Below are 19,741 nucleotides of genomic sequence, written 5' to 3'. Positions count from 1 at the left end.
CCCAACACACACCTACCCCCCCACACACACCTACTCCCCCACACACACCTACCCCCCACACACACACTTACCCACCCACACACACCTACCCCCCCACTCCTACCACCCACACACACCTACCCCCCCACACATACCTACCCCCCCCACTACTACCACCCCACACACACACCCCCACACACACCTACCCCCCACACACACTTACCCCCCCCACACACACCTACCCCCCCACACATACCTACCCCCCCCACACACATCTACCCCCCCACACACACCTACCCCCTCCCACACACACCTACCCCCCCACACACACCTACCCCCCCCGCACACCTATTCCCCCACACACACCTACCCCCCCCACACACACCTACCCCCCCCCACTCCTACCCCCCCCCACACACACATACTCGCAAATCCACATATACACACCCACACACATACAATCTCACACACACATATACTCACACCTACCCTCCCACACACACTCACACACCCACATAGACAAACACACACAGGCTCTCTCACACACACACACACACACACACACACACACACACACACACACACACACACACACACACCACCCCCACCCCCCACGCCCACACACACAATTCAAGCATTTTTAAGCAAGTATTTTTAAGATGGCCTCCCCAAAGAATTCTTCCTGTAATCATCAGGCACAAAGTGGTGCATGTTCCCCATGCCTTTGTAAAAAAAAATGTTGCACTATCTGTAGCAAAAATTGGCTTTGAAAAATGTGTTTCTAGTTTGAGGCAATGACTGCTTTGCCATTGCATGCGCTTGGAAAGTTAGTTTTCTAGTGTTAGATGTGACAATAAAATTCTTCACAGTTTCTAACACATGGAAAAGATGGAAAAACAAGATCAGAGAATGCTGGTAATGCGCAGCAGCTCATCCAGCATCTGAGAGAGAAATAGGTCAATGTTCTCAGTGTGACCCTGTACCACATCTCTGGTTTCAGGTTCTGTGAAAGGTTCCACCCAAAATATGAACCTATTTTAACCTGCTATGTACTTCCAGCAATTTTTGGTTTTCTTTCAAATTTTCAGCATTTATGGTCTGTTTGTTTCCTGCAAATTAATTCTGTAACTGTTTAGTGACTCTAATACCAAACTGCTTTATGCGTCAGGCACAGAGTGGTGCATGTGTCCCATGTCTCAATAAACGAACTTGTGTAATATTGTGAGCCACCTGTAGCCGCTGTATGCCGGAGAATTATTTTTTTCTGTGTTATCAGATGGGACAGTAGCCCTTGGACAGCCTGCTCCAGCTCGTGTGGAGGAGGTGCTCAGCTCCGCACTGTGTCCTGTGTAGAGGAAGATATTCATGGAGAGGTCAACAACGTGGAGGAGTGGAAGTGCATGTACATACAGAAATTCCCTGTCATGCAGCCCTGTAACCTCTTTGACTGTCCAAAATGGTTGGCACAGGAATGGTCTCCCGTAAGGAACTCTTTCATCTGACACTCTTGGGTTGGGGGTCACAAGATCCGCCAGTATAGTCAGCAGTGAGAATAAATACAGCAAAATTTCACAATTACTTCCATCATTGTTGGCAGCATTTAGAAAACTGCTTTCATTTTTAGACATCTTCCTTGAAAGAATGGGAGAGAAATTCGGTTGCTTTGCGCCTCCCATTAGTGCCTGGGGTGGGGCGGTAAGGGGGCGCTAAGGGGTTAGTAATCGGGCACGGTAAATTCAGCGACATCTGTGAACTTCAGTGCACCGGTTTAGCACTGGCATTAACACGATCTCTAGCGCCTCGCAGATCGTGACGTCATAAAGTGTGCAGTGCCCCATTACTGCCGGCAGTAACGGGGCACTGCACACTTTATGTGAAAGTGCCTCCTTCCCACTGCTGTATTGCCGGGCATGAACAACGGCAGGAAGAGGAGACATTGTTACCTCGCTGATCACTTGGGGAGCGGTAATTAAAGTTAGTGTTTTTCAGGTAGGCCAAACTTTATTCTTTACACCAGTCTGGTGCCTGCTGAAAGTTTTCGATGCTTCATTGCTGCGAGATGTCCAAGCCCTCCACTCTCTGAGAGTGTTTTGGGCTGGCCCTACCTTTTCGAGATTTCAAAAGTCATCGCCCCAAATGGGACACTACGGAATTTCTAGCCCAATGTATCTTCTTTTATATGGAGGTCATTCTGTACGATCTTTACAATTTTAAATTTTATTTATTAATTCACGGGCTGTGAGTTTCGCTGACAAGGCCGACATATATTGCCCATCCCTTATTTGCCCTTGAGAAGGTGCTGGTGAGCTGCTTTCTTGAACTGCTGCAGTCTGTATGATGAAGATATTCACACAGTGCTGTTAGGTGTTCCAGGATTTTGACCCAGCAATGATGAAAGAATGACGATATATATATTTCCAAGTCAGGATGGTGTGTGACTTGGAGGGGAATTTGCAGGTGGTGGTGTTCCCATGCGCCTGCTGTCCTTGTCCCTCTAGGTGGTAGAGGTTGTGGGTTTGGGAGGTGCTGTCGAAGAAATCTTGGCGAGTTGCTGCAGTGCATTTTGTAGATGATACGCACTACAGCCATGGTGTGCCGGTGGGGGAGGGTGTGAATGATTAAGGTGCTGGACAGGATAGTGTGAGACAGAATAGTGTGCTGCCCCACTGCACCATTCAGCCATCTCTCCAAAACTATTCATTTAAAAACTCAATGTTAAACATACTTCTGAATTGTATTTGAAATGTTAAACGAAACAATATAGTTTCTCGGTGCACTGAGGAAGACACATGATGAATTGAGTATCCACCTTTTTCCTATCTTCTGTGCTGTGTGGAAAATTCATCCAGGGCATGTTGGCTCATTGCCTTGAATCTTCATTTACTTGCTGATGGATTTCAATTTAACTATTGGATTCGGCTGGAATAATGCAGAATTTCCAGAATTATATATAGTTAAATAGATGTGTATAATTAGATATAATTGGGTAGATGACTACAATTAAAAATAAATTCCTATAATTGGATGCATATAATTAAATATATAATTACTTTAGTGTGTGTAATTAAAAATGTGTACAATTAGAGCTGTGCATAATTATATATAATTAGATGGATGCATATAATTAGATGTGTATAATTAAAAAGAGATGTTTATCCTTAGATTGTTTAATTAGATAGATTTGTATATAATTAGATGGAACTGTACATAATTAGTTAGTGCTGTATATAAATTAGATGAGTGTGTTATAGAGGGGCCACTGTTTCTTTATTTTTTCTCTCCTCCTCTTTTGAAAGTAGAGATTAGGGCAGTTCACTGTTAGTTATGGATTCAGCCCTCTGGTATCTCACCAAGTGGTTACTCTCCATGTTGACTCTACACAGAGAGTGTGAGTGGAATGTTCAACCACAGCATCATCACCAGTCAGCCCAATCCCATCCTCATCACACCTGACACTTGATCGGGTCATTGGATAGTGTTTAGGAGTAAGAACGTTGGCAGAACTTCCTCCAAAGCCAAATGTAGGACTCCACCAGCTATGATCAACTAAGACATACTGTACTATATGTCCAAAGATTAGAAATGATTGTGGCTAATGGCCCACGGGTTCACTGACAAACACCGAGGGGCTTTGGGCTGGATAACTGATGTAATAGTGATAGCTCGTGATGGTTTTTGCTACCGAGGGATTGTTTATGCAGCCCATTCTACGTGGTTTAGTGGAAATTCCAGCAATGGCTCATGGGAGAAATAAACCATTGCAAGTAGTCAGCTGCTGCAATCTGCACACTGGTGGTGTAATATCCAAATACGTTCCATCACTTACTGCCAGCTTGTTCCTATTGTTGGCTCCAGTATAATACATCAGATTTGATTCAAGGATAGTTTCAAAACACATTTTAATTTCAAACCCCAGCACCAAACAGTTTGTGTATGAATGTGGCTTTACTGGTGTATATTTGACAATGTCCCTTTTCCCCTACAAACTGTTTCCTGAGTTCCAGTTAGTCTTAATAGGAACATAAAAACAGAAGTAGGCCATTCAGCCCCTCGAGCCTGTTCCATCATTCAATGAGATCATGGCTGATCTGCGACCTAACTTTGGCCCATATCTCTTAATACCTTTGGTTAACAAAAATCTATCAATCTCAGATTTAAAATTACCAATTGATCTAGCTGTTTGCGGAAGAGAGTTCCAAACTTCTACCACCCTTTGTGTGTAGAAGTGTTTAATTTAATCTTTGGAGTCTGCGTATCATTCTGGTAAACCTACGCTGCACTCCCTCCAAGGCCAATATATTCTTCCTACGTTATGGTGCCCAGAACTGCTCACAGTACTCCGGGTATGGTCTAACTAGGGCTTTGTACAGCTGTAGCATCACTTCTATCCCCTTGCATTCTAGTCCTCCAGATATAAAGGGCAGCATTTCATTCGCCTTGTTGATTATTTTCTGTACCTGTTCATGACATTTTAATGATCTATGCACCTGCACCACCAAGTCTCTTTGGACTTCCACTGTTTCTAGCTTTTTACCATTTAGAAAGTACCTTGTTCTATCCTTTTTAGGTCCAAAGTGGATGACCTCAATTTGCCTACATTAAAATCCATTTGCCATAGTTTTTTCCCATTCACTTAATCTATTGATATCCCTTTGTCATTTTATACTTTCATTTACACTGCCTACAATGCCGCCTATTTCTGTGTCATCGTCAAATTTGTATATATATGTAGAAATACCTAAAAGTAGATAAAGTAGTATGTAAAACTATTCAATTTATAATGTATCCCTGGATGTACTATCTTCTGAAAGTGTAGATAATCCAGACATGAACAGTTATTGTTCATGTATATCCTAAGTTTGGAAAGGCAGTACCCAAAGTCTAATCTTTTCAATCTCACATAAAGGGTTTTTCTCATTCTGCAGTGCCATTTTTTCAACCTTTTTATCTATCCATGTGATTCCAATTGCTCTCATTTCATTAGGCACAAATATGGCATCAATGTGATGAAATTGCGTTTTCAATATTACCATACGGATGTTTAAATACTTTTGTATAAAATTCCTCTGGGCATTATTTTAACAACAACAAAAAGGAAATAATAGAATTGTACAGCTCAGAAGGAGGCCATTCAGCCCTCTGTGCCTCTGCTGGCTCTTTGAAAGAGCTATCCAATTAGTCCCACTACCGTGCTCTTTCCCCATAGCCTGAAACGTTTTCACTTTCAAGTATTTATCAAATTCTCTTTTGAAAGTAATTATTGAATCTCTTTGACTGCCTTTTCAGGCAGTGTATTCCAGATCATCATAACTCACTGCGTAAAAAATTCTCCTCATCTCCTCCCTGGTTCTTCAATCTCTGTCCTCTGGTTACTGACCCTGCTGCCTTTGGAAATAGTTTCTCCTTATTTACTCTATTAAAACTCTTCATAATTTTGAACACCTCTATATAATCTCCCCTTAATCTTCTCTGCTCTAAGGAGAACAATTCTCTAGTCTCTCTGCATAACTGAAGTCCCTTATCCCTGGGACCATTCGAGTAAATCTCTTCTGCACCCTCTCCAAGTCCTTGACATCCTTCCTAAAGTGTGGTGCCCAAAATTGAACACAATACTCAAGTTGAGGCCTACTCAGTGTTTTAGCATAACTTCCTTGCTTTTGTGCTCTATGCCTCTGTTAATAAAGCCAAGGATCCCATATGGTTTTTCAACAACCTTATCTACTCGTCCTGCCACCTTCAAGGATTTGTGCAAATAAACTGCCAGGTCCCTGTGTTCCTGCACCCCTTATAAAATGTAAAATTAAGTATTCAGGTATAGCGTGGTTCCGTTACAAAATTATCTGTGCCATCATTAAAAACTGATCCAATTCTCAGATATACATTCCTTTGGTTTGTAAGATGTTCTTGGCTTGTGGATATTGCCCTGATGGCTCATCTTGCTGTTACGACCTACCCTTGGAGGAGCAGCATTATTTGAGCCAGTGTTCCCTCACTATAAATGCCAACAGATAGTAACCTCTATAATTTATTGCTAGGGCTCATGCACTGCTGAGCAACATTATTTGTTGACTAGTAAGACTATGCCATTTTAATAGTGGGGTGTACAGCTCTGAATTTATATTTAAGTGCTTTTCTTTGGCAGCAATATTTGGAATAATAATCACAATCGACCAGTACATTGCCTCGTGTTATTGTATTTTGAATATGCTTAACTTACTTGATTCACTTTCTCAGCTGAAAAGTGTCTTTAGTAGCAGATGTATGACCTCTTATATGTTGTTGTTCTGCCTGTCCCTAGTGTACAGTGACATGTGGACAGGGCCTCAGATATAGAGTAGTCCTGTGTATTGACCACAGAGGACTGCATGCAGGCGGTTGTAACTCAAAAACAAAACCTCATGTCAAGGAAGAATGCGTAGTCACCGTTCCATGCTACAAACCAAAGGGTAAGGGCAGCTGCTTCATGCTGTGTGATGTTACCGAAAAACATTTGTCAAATCTTTTGTCTATTATTTTCACAAAAGCTTTAATAGATTTTAAAATATGTATTAACGCAGTGGACAGAGAAATGTTTTACAAAGATGCGTGGCATTCCTACAATAATATTGCACAGTTCAATTGCTAGGCTAGTATGTTGGATTAATGTTAGATTTGTGGATCAGTTTATCAGTGTAATCCCACAGGCCGGGAATTCCTTGGAGCTGCTCCCGTGTGTAAACAGAGTTTCACTGCAATTCCCGCACAGTTCCGACAGCTGAGAAATTCTTAGCCATAGTGTTATTTCTATAAGCTGTGTATCTCACTTCCCCACACTCTGGTTTATTCCTATTGTGTATCTATTTTCTTTCCTCATTTTTCATTCAAAGGAATACTAATTCTGTCAAATAAAAAAGTGGCAATGAGATAAAATTATATATAGTATAGAAAATATAGATTCACTGAGTTTTGCACATTAACGCTGGCAGGGGTCGATTTTACCTTAACAGCGTTAACGGGATAGCTCATAGTCTGTCACTGCCAGTGATCAGCTTGCTGCCACTTTCATAGAGGCCCACCACTGGCCCAAGCGTGTCCCTGTTCAAGACACTCTGTTTTTTCATTAACTCCAGTACAGTTAAATTTCACAATGGATGAAAAATTGCAGACAGCGAACTGTCCTTGCTGACCTTGCTCTTGAATTTCCTATTGCAGGAATCTTGGTGCAAAATCATAATACTCATCCTCAAGTTGTTTCCGTATCCAAGTTCATCCACATTTCATACAATTTGCATTAAGTGGGATATCTCCAAACGTGACCCCTGAAGGCTTTTGGGATCAATCCAGCTTGAAAGTTTTTTGATCTTTTCCAAAAGAAAAAGAAGTTGAATCAAAAAGCTATCACTTATTCAAAAATAAAACATGCATTTTCTTTTTTTGCCTGTCCTCTAATGCTCTACACTTCCATTTTGCCCTCATACTTACTTTGTTCCAAATACAAAATAGTTTACCTTTATCAGTGGCTAAAGGTTTCCCTGTATTTAAAAAAAACCCAACTGTGTTTAAATTATCTTTAAATGGTCCCATCTGGATTCCACAATCGAAGCCATAGTGTGGCTTACTGGCTTAGAGTGACTGAATAAATTGTGCTGTGTTATTTTTACCCATGTTCTGGGGATATAAGTGCAAATCGGTGAACTTGTCCATGGTGAATACAATAGAGTCAAACTTGACTTTTGTGCGACCAACTGGCAGAACAGGAAGCCGCTATTTACATTGGGTGGTGAGCAGAAGACCAATAATGGGGTGAACCATCCTACACAATGCTGGGTAGGAGGTGGTGGGGGGGCCGGGGGTGTCTCAGGCTGTCAGTGACCATCCTGCCCCTCCTGTCCCTCTCTCTTGCAGCAGCTGGTGCTGCTCTGCCTGGCCTCATGTCCTCCTCCCATTCCTCCTGCAGTTCCAGGGGGACCCCTAGCAAGATGCCAATGACCAAGCACACTCTTTTTCCTGGTGAGTCCTATAAAGTGTCCAATAAGGTAGAGTAGCACACCACTTACTCTTTTTAGGTGAAGTCCTCAGAAAATTTCTGGAATTAAATGCTGATAGAGTGTTGGTGAAGGTGTCCCAGAAAGTCTCCCGATGTGTTTCAAAAGTCCTCTTCAAACCTCCAGCAGCAAGTGAACAGTAAAAGGAGATATACCTTTAAATAACAATTTAAATTCTCTGCGGTGACTTATTTACGCCCAATCAGCTGGTCGCTGTTAGGAGAGCATGTTAGATCAATTGCTAATCAGCAAAATGCTTTACACCTTTTTAATGAGTACTAGCAGGCAATTTAATTGTCAATTGGCCCCTTCAGGGCAGACGTTCTTAACGTAGGCTTCAACTCCTTTACCAAGGTGGCGTCTTGTGCTAAACATGGGCTAAACCAGCATTGCAGCTTAAGACCCTATCTTGGCCACGTCGGATGCTCTTTAGCACTGAAGTATCCGAGGAAAATCATCCCCCAGGTTTCTCTAAGCATTGTCATTATTAAATAAAGTATAAATTTATCATTATCAAATGAAGCATTGCCATTGGCAAAGAAAGCATCATGAATATCCAATAAAGAGTTAAAGAGAGTTTTAAAGGAAAAGAAAAAGGCAGAAGGATTTAGGAAGGGAATTCCAAAGCATTATCTGACTGAAAGCATGGCCATCAAAGCGGTAGTGTCAGAGGAGCAGTGAGATGTGGGGGAGGACGGGTTATAGGGGAGATGGAGGATGGAGACAAAGGAAGAGGCAAGGCCATGGAGGAGTTTAAACACAAGGATGATCATTTTAAATTGGAGGTACTGCGGGATCAGGAGCTAAGGTGGGTCAGTGAGCACAGGGATGATGGGGAAATTGATGCTGGATTGGCACAGGGAAGCTGAGTTTTGGATAAGTTGAAGTTAAAACATTGTCATTGGCTAATAAAACCTTGCCATTATCAGGTAAAGATAGAGGTGAAAAGTTATCGACAATTTTTTCTGTTGGACTGCTGTTCCGTCTGTGTGTGCAAGTACAGAAATATAAATACACTTTGAAGCATAAAGATTTACAATCTCTAGCTCATCGAACAATTAAGAAATAAAGAACTGACCATACTCATTGAGCACTTGAAGAGACAATCAAAATAAATCATTGTTTTATACCAAAAAGATCTTTTGAATTAGAAAAACTGTTGATCTAATTTCTATTACAATAAGTGGTTTGTGATTGGGGTCTGACAAACTGTGCAGGCTCTCACTAAAACTGCCTTTCTGAAGCCTTCAGGTGGATATGATGTGTTTTGTTTGATTTCTAGAAAAACTCCCTGTTGAAGCTAAGCTGCCGTGGTATAAGCAGGCCCAGGAACTGGAGGAATTACTGGTCGTTTCTGAAGAGCCTTCGTGAGTCTGTCGGAATTTTAGTTGAATTTGACAGGAAGTTTCAAAGTCAATAAGAATGAGCCTCTTAAATGGCATTCCTGCTACACAGATCATGTAAATATGGTGTGACGTGTACATACAGCCATGGTCAGACAGGAAGGGAGAGTCACCTTACATTTTATCAGGGTGGGTTTGCTTTACATGTTAGCTATTTCCCCTTCTACAGAGGCAGCACACGTTACCAATAAACTGTCTGTCTGAATCAGCCAACTAACACGATGTGACTGACAATCCCATCAGACCTCACAACGCACTCCTGCTATTTATTTTTCCGTTTTCTCTCTCCCTCCCCCGGCAGTTCCGATATTTGCTGTGATTGTTTGATGGATGCCAATTACTCTCCAGTGAATCACTCAAATTGCTTTTGTTCATGCCTAACCCTTCACAGTGAATATCAGCAGACTAGTCGACTCTGATGGGAATCATAGCTGAGCTCCCTCGTCTCCTTGATGTCGTGCAAATTTCCATCAGTAGTGACGGGATAACACTCGTAACCACATGTTTTCACTGAGGGTCACCCGTACCACCTGGGTGAGATTGGCTAATTCAACACAGACAGGTATAGAATTTGTGATTAAAAACAGAAAATACTAGCCATCTCAGCGGGTCAGGCAGCATCTGTGGAGAGAAACTGACTCTGAAATTGTTGAACTCGATGTTGAGTCCAGAAGGTTGTGAAGTGCCTAAGTGAAAGATGAGGTGTTGTTTCTCGAGCTTGCGTTGAGCTTCATTGGAACAATGCAGGAGTCCAAGGATGGCGAGGTCAGAGTAGGGGTGGAACGGAGAATTAAAGTGACAGGGGACTGGAAGCTCGTGGTCATGCTTACGGACTGAACGGAGGTGTTCCACAAAGCGGTCACCCAATCTGAGTTTGGTCTCCCCAATGTAGAGGAGACCACAATGTAGAGGAAAATCTGTGGCCTGACTATAGTGTCCCGAGCAGGGCTCAGTTCCATGCCAGTTGGTATTATTCTGTCCAGCTATTTCCTCAGATTGTTCCTTTTGGAATAATGAAGCACTCTTAAAATGAATTCTACTGCACCCTTGAGACTAATGCAACAGCGGCAGAGTATCTCTGTGCGCTGGATGTAGAAAAATTCTAAATAACAAAGGGGGAGATTGCCACTGTTACTTGTTACAAAGCAATTTGGCATTAATACAAACATAAGGCAATAATTTTGTTATACAGGAAAAGAAAGTCCATGGGGAAATGAGGGTGGAATGGGAAACATGGATAGGCAGTAGTCAGTCCGTTCACATACCCGGCACTCTACATCAAGCTGTCGCTCTGTTAAGTGCATCATATAGCTCCAGAAATCTTGTCCACTTATCCGGTGTCAGCAGCAAGCATGGCTACCATGTCAGGTACAGCACGTGTCAGGTACAGAGTAAAGCTCCCTCTTCACAAACCCTGCCACAATGCAACTCCCACAGCACAGAAACATAAAAAATAGGTGCAGGAGTGGGCCATTTGGCCCTTCGAGCCTGCACCACCATGCAATAAGATCATGGCTGATCATTCACCTCAGTCCATCTTTCCTGCTTTCTCACCATACTCCTTGATCCCTTTAGCCATCAGGGCCGTATCTAACTCCCTCTTGAATATAGCACCGGTGAGAATTTTTCCATTTGCAAAACCAGCTTCTCACATTTAGTTTTTGTTGTAAAAGTTGAGTGCAAAAAATCCTGAAAATATCAAACATTGCTGTTTAAACCTGGCTGGTGGGTTTATCTTTGGTTACAGCTATTGATCGGAAGCTGGAAGAAGGAAGGAGAATTTGAATAGGGAGGTAATCCATCTGTTGAAATGAGTGCACATCATCATTTTAAAGAGGGAGGTGACTAGGAATGGCCCACTCTCAGATTGTTCTTTGATAAATAAAAACGTTGCCACTCGAGCTGACTTGGCAGAATGCATTTGCCTTTTATTTTCAGTGAATTTTGTTCTGGTTGAGGTGATGGGTTCAGTGCTGGAAAAGGGGACAAGTTCCTATTCCAGGCTCTCACAGTCAGACTCAAGCACTCTTAAAACTCCCTTTACTGCACCCTTGAGACTACAGTGGCAGAACATTTTTGTGCATTGGGTGTAGCAAAATTCTAAATACCAAGGAGGGAGATAGCCACTGTTAATTTATACAAAGCAATTTAACATTCACACAAACATAAAGCAATAATTATGTCATACAGGGAAAGTAAGTGTCATGAGGATTGAGAGTCCTACAAAAATCAATTGAAGTGCTAAAGTGAGCTTTTGAAAGGATTAAGAGGACAATAGATTGACAGATTGCAGACAGCACCAAAAAATAGCCAAATAAATATTTTAGATCGGTACAAAATTAATGGAGTCTTAAAAGTGAGATACATCTTTTAAGGTACATCATTTTGTGCGTAGGGAAATTGGAATGTGTTAAATAAACACTTCCTATCAGGATTCATGAATGAAGACTGTGAAAAATGTCAGATCTGATGAACATGGCTTGTGAATTTATAACAGATTTAGCAGTGAGGTTTGTGTTAAGAAGGAGCTTCAGCATTAAATACCCACAGGTATCCAAAACAGATGCGTGCACATCAGAATCCACAAGGTATTCAGCGAGGCACTGGTTGTTAATTTCCGGAGCTCCATAACACAGGATCTGTATCTGAGGGCGAGAGGTGGAGAGGTTTAGGAAGGTCAGCAGAGGTATCTGGAAATGATGGGCTAAATTGCCTAACATCAGTAGGAGGGACACTGCATGAGAGGTTTAATGCGACACGTGTTCATCTAAACAACACAGATGGCTCAATTTTCCCCACTGCCATTTTTTGGCGTACTGCAAGAGTAACGCCCGTTTTTTTGGGCTCCGACTACTCCAAAAAAATAACTAGTAAGTTTCCCCATTCTATTTTTTGAAATTGGTGCCGCGCAGCCTGTTCTTTAGCTTCGGGGGTGAAGCCTAATGTCTGCACCGATAAAATCATGCGCGGGGAAAAACGGACATTTTGACGTGACTGCTATAGCCGCGCATGCCCAGTACAGCTTCCGGACTGCATTCGACCATTTTTAAAGAGCCAGTTGTGTGTAAGAACTTTAATTCTCAGTGGAAAAATGAGAATACAACATGCAACGTGGTTCAAGGACCAAGAATTTCTTACAGGATGAAATGGTGGCACTAGTTACAGTAATTGAGGCCAGATGGCACGAGCTGGACACCAGCAGAAGTCACATAAAAGTTTCACCAAAAGAAACGAAGAAACGCTGGAACCAACTTGCAGAAGATTACTGTGCAACGGTGATCACCCCGAGGTCTAGAGGCCAATGCAAAAAGAAGTGGCAGGACTTTGGTCAAGTAGTTCGTGTAAGTAATAATTTCATTTATTCAATGGAATTGAAATTGTAAATGTGACCATCTGTATGTCCCACCCAGCAGAAAGACACCCTCTCCACAAAGTTATATTTTCATCTTTACAGAGGAAGGTGGCACACAACAAAAGGGAAAGAACTCGAACAGGAGGATGTCTGGCAAATCTGCACCCACTGACACCCTTGGAAGAGAGAATCGCTGCTTTGATGGATCCTGCCTAGAGAAAAGCAACCACCACTGCACAAGCTGGGCCCACACTCAAGGTAAAGGGTAAGTCCTACAAATTCTGACTTTGCTGAATGTTAAGTACTGCGCGGGCTAGTCATGCTTCAGTTTATGGGGATGTCTCCATCAGCTATGCTTCGGTTGATGCAATGTGCTATCATTCATCGTGGTCCTTCAAATGAGCCTGCTGCCTGCGCTGTGTGAGCCTACTCATACCACCCACCTTGCCCCCTCCTCTGCTGCTAACCATTTGCCTGTTCTGTTATATTTTGCAGAACTTAAGGCCAACCCTGACGAGGCTGAAGCCAATACAGAAGAAGATTCAGACACGGACGAGCCTGAACAGGAGAACATCTTCCAATCCCACCTTCCAGACCAAGAGCATGATGGGGATGGGGGGGGGGGGGGATGAAGTCCCCATTGGAGGAGGTGCAGGATATAACAGATATGGTTCAGATGATGGCAATGAGTGCGGAGAGCATTGACCTTACATGATCACTCTTAGTGATGAGGTATCGGGACTGTCGGGAGAAGTAATAACACTCTCACGAGAAATGGGAACACTTTCCGGGAACATGAGGGAGGGAATGTCTCAGGCAGCTGATTCATGTGCACCGACATTGTGAGAGGGAATGTTGCAGGTAATTGAAACACTGTGAGGGCGCATGAGGGAGGGAATGTCGGAGTTAGCTGCTGCAATAAGGGAACATGCCCAGACCCCGCGCTCATTGGCAGAATCAAGTGCCACTCCCAATCCAATCCCCACACCAACCTCTGAAGAGGCCCAAGGCGGGCCCTCCACATTACCGCCTGCCCTGCCTCCCCCCCGTCCCCACCAACCATCAAGAAGTGTGCATCACCCAAGATGTTCGAAAGAATAAGCTTGGTACCAACCCGAGAAACGCTGCGCCATCGCCTGCGGGCAGGGGTGGAGTCAACAAGACCAAGCGCAGCGGGCGGTCTTAGAATAAGGTGGAGGAGAGATGGGTGCAGCCTTTCTTTGCTGCTGTTGTTGTTGTTATTGTTGTTGTTACTGTTGTAACTGTTCTAAATTAAACGTTTTTTGTAAGTTATGTAAATTTACAAGTTTAAAAGTTTTTAAGTGATCTTAAAGTTTGTAAGTGATCTTAACTGAAAACGTTATAGTTTGATACAAGAATATTTTTATTAAAGTTAAGTTAAGTACAAACAAGTGTTAAACTTTTGAATAAAATATATTTTAAATTATAACTGAATCAATTTCATTATTTGTTCCATTATTAAGACAACTTTTTGAACTAAAGAAGAATGATTTCCATTATTTGTTCCATTAACACAACACAACATTATGGAACAGGTCCAAACGGTAAACATGGTCCATTTGGAATAGTTGCCGCTGAGCCTTCAGGCAGCGAAGTGTTCACGGATGAGCTGCTGGCGCAAGGCTCGAGCAATCGGTAAAGGGGCAAGACGGCCCGCCCTCCTCCGCCGTCGTGCTCCGGGTTCAGGTAGTTGCATGGCTTCCTCATCCTCCTCCACCTCCTGCTCATCATCTGCATCTTGCTCCTCATCATCAGCCAATCTCCCCTCAGGTGGGTCTTCTACTACCAGGTGCTGCTGCCTCATGATGGCTAAGTTATGCAGCATGCAACACACAACAGTGAACTGACCGACAATCTCGGGAGTATTTGAAGTAGCCTCCGGAATGGTCCAGGCATCAGAAATGCTGTTTCAAGATGCCAACGGTCCTCTCTATTATGCTGCGCATCGCATTGTTTTATTGTTTTATTCCCGGTCAGCTTCCGTCCGGGTTACGCATTGGGGCGTCATGAGCCAGGTGGTGAGGTCATACCATTTGGCTCCAGCAGCCAGCTTTGCCCTTCTGGCTGCTGCTGAAACACGGCAGATATAGTGCTCTTGCATAGGATGAACGCATCGTGGGTGCTCGCAGGATTTCTTGCATCAACTGACATGATGCGATGCATATCGTCACACACGAGCTGCACATTAACCGAATGGAAGCCTTTTCTGTTCCTGTACATTTCGGAATCCTCCAAAGGTGCTCGCAAGGCCATGTGGGTACAGTCAATGCAGCCCTGTACCTTTGGGAAGCCAGCAATCCTAAAGAAGGTCACAGTCCTGTCCTGGATTGCCTGGGTGGTCAAGGGGAACTTTATGTAGTCATTCCTCCGGGAATATAGTGCAGCAGTCACCTGACGAATGTAGATGTGTGTTGTATGTTGAAAAATGGCGCACACATCTCCAGTTGTAGCCTGGAACGATCCAGATGCATAGAATGTAAGCGCAGCTATAACTTTCACTTCAACTGACAAAGCAGACCTCCTGGTGCTTCTAGGTTGCAGGTCTGCTTTTACTAACTCACAGATCTCGGTTCCAACTTCTTTGCGGAAACGCAGCCTTCTCATGCAGTCTGCATCATCAGATGCAGGTATGAACGCCTATCTCGATATACCCGATGTGGATAAGGCCTCCGGCCCATCATCCTACGTGCTCTGAGGTTCCTCATGCGATGACGTCGAATCGGATGTCTCCTCCGCAGCACCATCATGCAGAAGGCTTGCACGAGGTATGGCATTTTTAGTATCTCCCCCATGATTAACTTCATCATCATCATCATAGGCAGTCCCTCGAAGCAAGGATGACTTGCTTCCACGCCAAAAAGGGATGAGCTCACAGGTGTTTCAATGACTGACCTAATATTCCAGATCCCGAACTACATCTTGAAGGGTGGAAGATGCCCGCGTGTATATTTTTTTAACATGTGGTGGCCGTTGCACACCAGCCACCACATGGGATTGACAGAGCTTGGCCTTGGTCCAATGGCAAGGATTACCCAAGATGACTGGAGACCAGCTCTGCTGCATGGACCTAGCACGCGCACATATCGCACTGTTCTGCCCCAGAGCACTTGCCTCTTTTGAGCCCCAAACTCACGCCTCTCCTGGGCCCCGGTCACTTCTGTCTACAAACTCTTGCCGCCCCTCCTGCTGTGCCTGCCCGCACTGCAATCAGCGACCTGGCTTCACAGCTGTTGCCCCCTGCAGCAGCACGCGCTGCTCCCCGCAGTGGTATGCCGCCGCACGCTGCTCCCTCCAATGGCTCTGGCCTGCTGATGGTCTTGCAGGCTGGGACCATGTTTAATACGTTCACAATAAAGGATGAAACTGAGTACTGTGCACAATGAGCAAGTGTGACCTTAGCTCCTTTAATGAGACTCCAGAGTGCAGGTACCTCGTGGGTGGCCTGCTTATATACCATGTTCCCAAGGGATGCTAGGATCCCTTGGGACTCCAACAGGTAGTCCCTCTGGTGGTAGTGTAATATAGGTAACAAGGGGTTAAATACACAACATCACTCCCCGTGAAGTCAATAGTACACTTATTTACAAGGTGAGACGATCTGGGGCTTTTCGTTCCCTTGTCGATCGTCTCGGTACAAATGCGGGTGTGGGTGAGTTGGTTAGTCTTCACTGGGCTGCTGGGCAGCCGGCCTTGCCGGGCTGCTGGAGATGGTGAGTTCGGCTTCGTGGTCAACCATGATGTCAATTGCCACTTGTGTGTGTGTTGGAGGGTCAAATTTGGTGGTGTCTTCTTCGGGTTGTTCGTAGCTGTTGGTGAACCGCAGTTTGATTTGATCCAAATGTTTTCTGAATGTTAGTCCATTGGCCAATTTGATGTGAAACACCCTACTCCCCTCTTTGGTATGACCGTGCCAGCAAGCCATTTGGGACCATGTCCATAATTGAGTACAAACACAGGATCAGTGACCTCAATATCGCGTGACAAATTTGCGTGGTCATAGTACACACTTTGTTGATGCCGCCTGCCCTCCACATGATCATGGAGATCAGAGTGGACAAGAGAGAGCCTTGTTTTGAGCGCCCTTTTCACGAGCAGCTCGGCTGGAGGAACCCCAGTGAGTGAGGGTCATACAGGACAAGCAGTTTGTTTGAACACAACAGATTTCTGGCTTTCTTAAAGGCAGCCTCTTGTGAATTCCTCCATACCCAGTCACTCCCTTGCGCAGTAGAGCATGTAGGGGTTCTAGCAGGGTGCTTAACCCAGGTAGGATATTACCGAAATAGTTAAGGAGTCCCAGAAATGACCTCAGCTCTGTCACGTTTTGTGGTCTCGGCGTGTTCTTGATGGCCTCTGTCTTGGCATTGATGGGTCTGATGTCATCTGCTGCGATTCTTCTTCCCAAGAACTCGACCGCCTGCGCCGGGAAAACACACTTCGAGCATTTCAACCTAAGCCCCACGCGATCTAACCGACTAAAAACCTCTTCCAGATTCTTCAAGTGCTCAATGGTGTCCCGACCAGTAACCAGTATGTCATCCTGGAAAACCACGGTGTGAAGAACTAGGCTCTCCATGTTCCGTTGGAAGATTGCCGCGGCCGACCGAATCCCGAACGGACATCTGTTATAGATGAACAGACGTTTGTGCGTGTTGATGCAGGTGAGGCCTTTTGAAGACTCTTCCAGCTCCTGCATCATGTAGGCCAAGGTCAGGTCCAGCTTGGTGAATGTCTTCCCTCCAGCCAGGGTCGCAAATAGGTCGTCTGCCTTGGGTAGCGGGTACTGGTCCTGTAGCGAAAAACGGTTAATCATTACTTTATAGTCCCCACAAATTCTAACCGTGCCGTCCTCTTTAAGTACCGGGACAATCGGACTAGCCCACTCATTGAATTCCACCGGCGCAATGATGCCTTCTCACTGGAGCCTGTCCAGCTCAATTTCCACTTTCTCACGCATCATATATGGTACCACCCATGCCTTGTGGTGGATGGATCGCGTACCGGGAACCAAATGGATCTGCACTTTCACCCCCGAGACGATCCAGTGCCTGGCTCGAACAATGATGGAAACCTGTTCAGAACCTGGGCACATGAGGCATTGTCGACAGACGAAAGCGCTCGGATGTCATCCCAGTTCCAGTGCATTTTTCCCAGCCAGCTTCTGCCAAACAATGTGAGGCCATCCCCTGGCACAATCCACAGCAGGAGTTCCTGTACTGCTCTATCATAGGAGACTTTGACTTCTGCAGTGCCAATTACAGAGATTAGTTCCTTGGTGTAAGTCCTTAGTTTGGTGTGAATGGGGCTGAGCTTGGGCCTGTGTGCCTTTTTGCCCCACAGCCTGTCGAAGGTCTTTTTACTCATTATGGACTGACTTGCACCCGTGTCCAGTTCCATAGATACTGGAATACCATTCAGATTAACTTTCAACATTATTGGTGGACATTTCGTGGTGAATGTGTGTACCCCGTACACTTCTGCCTCCTCGGTACAAGTCTCCTGATTCAGCCTGATCCACAGTGGATCGATCTTCCTCTGCAACGTGGTTTGCAGGGTTTGCAGCTCGCCTGCACATTCGCTGGAGGTGTCCCATTGTTCTGGAACCATTGCACGCATAGTGCTTGAAGCGGCACTGATGGGGGCCGATGATCACCTCCACAATGCCAACAAGGTGTTAACTACCTCGCACTAATGATTGATGGCAGACTCTGGGTCATCTGAGGTCGGGCAGCAGCAGCCGGCGTGTATGTTCTGCCATGTATATTTCTGCTCAAAACTGACGTTACTTTATGCACATTACTGACCGAAACTTCTTTACTGCGAAATTTGTTTGGTGTTGTTGCTGGTGGACATAAATGCCTGGGCTATCGTTATGGCTTTACTTAGATTTGGAGTTTCTACAGTCACCAGTTTGTGAAGGATTGTCTCATTTGTTCTAGGAATCGCTCAAATTCACAATGTCCTGCGAAGCACCTTAGTTCGGCGGCATAGCTCGCCACTTCCTGGCCCTCCTATCATTAACACGTGTAGAACCGATATCTCGCCATCAAAATGCTTTCCTTAGGATTTAGGTGCCCCCGGACCAGCGTACACAATTCTTCATAGGATTTCTCTGTTGGTTTTGCCGGAGCTAGGAGGTTCTTCATGGGGCCATAGGTTGTTGCCCCACAGACAGTTAGGAGGATCGCCCTTCGTTTGGTAGTATTCTCGTCCCCTTCCAGCTCGTTGGCCACGAAATATTGGTTGAGTCTCTCCATGAAGGCCTCCCAATCGTCCCCTTCTGTGAACTTCTCCAGGATACCAACTGTTCTTTGCATTTTTGCGCGATTGTTCGTTACCTCGTCGCTAATTGCTATGCTCATAATAAAAGATGAAACTGAGTACTGTGTACAATGAGCATGTGCAACCTTAGCTCCTTTAATAAAACTTCAGAGTGCAGGTACCTCGTGGGTGGCCTGCTTATATACCGTGCTCCCAAGGGATGCTGGGATCCCTTGGGACTCCAACAAGGTAGGCCCTCTGGTGGTAGTGTAATACAGGTTACAAGGGGTTAAATATATAACACTAAGGAATAGCAGCTGAAACAAAATGTGGCAAAATGCAAAGTAATGCACAATGGTCCACCATTGAAATTTGCTTGCAGGCATGGAGTCGGAAATCGAACAATGTGATTGGCCCCAATATTTACAGGAGGCTGAAATGGCCGAGGAAACCAGTGAGGCCGAACTTAACCCGCAAGACCTCATTATCATTTTATTGCTCCGTTTCCCAGCCGGTAGCCGGCCAGGTTGACAGTCTCATTGGGGACCCGCCAGGAAATCCAGCGGCAGGAGACCGCAACTGGGGATCTTTGGAGACCAAATCCAGCATTTGGGAATGGGGGGAGAGCCTGCGATCGGGAGAGAGGATTGGGACTGGGGAGAGACAGTGATCGGGGAGGGAGGGGTGGGGGAGACAATGATCGA

The 19,741-nt window shown here is 44.7% G+C and overlaps 1 protein-coding gene across 1 annotated transcript in view; it reads left to right on the top strand.

Annotated features, from left to right (window-relative positions):
• Positions 1-19,741, top strand: part of LOC139260510 (ADAMTS-like protein 1) — a 456,828-nt gene that overhangs the window by 188,569 nt on the left and 248,518 nt on the right. Inside the window, exons 11-13 of the mRNA XM_070877021.1 lie at positions 1,256-1,460; positions 6,278-6,425; positions 9,286-9,370. Coding sequence (XP_070733122.1) covers positions 1,256-1,460; positions 6,278-6,425; positions 9,286-9,370 — 438 coding nt within the window. The remainder of the gene's footprint in view (positions 1-1,255; positions 1,461-6,277; positions 6,426-9,285; positions 9,371-19,741) is intronic.

The sequence above is a fragment of the Pristiophorus japonicus genome, chromosome 1, assembly GCF_044704955.1.
Source record: "Pristiophorus japonicus isolate sPriJap1 chromosome 1, sPriJap1.hap1, whole genome shotgun sequence".
Taxonomy (NCBI): Eukaryota; Metazoa; Chordata; class Chondrichthyes; family Pristiophoridae; genus Pristiophorus; species Pristiophorus japonicus.
The sequence above is the reverse complement of the archived record's forward strand: the minus strand, read 5'-3'. Positions and strand labels throughout refer to the sequence as shown.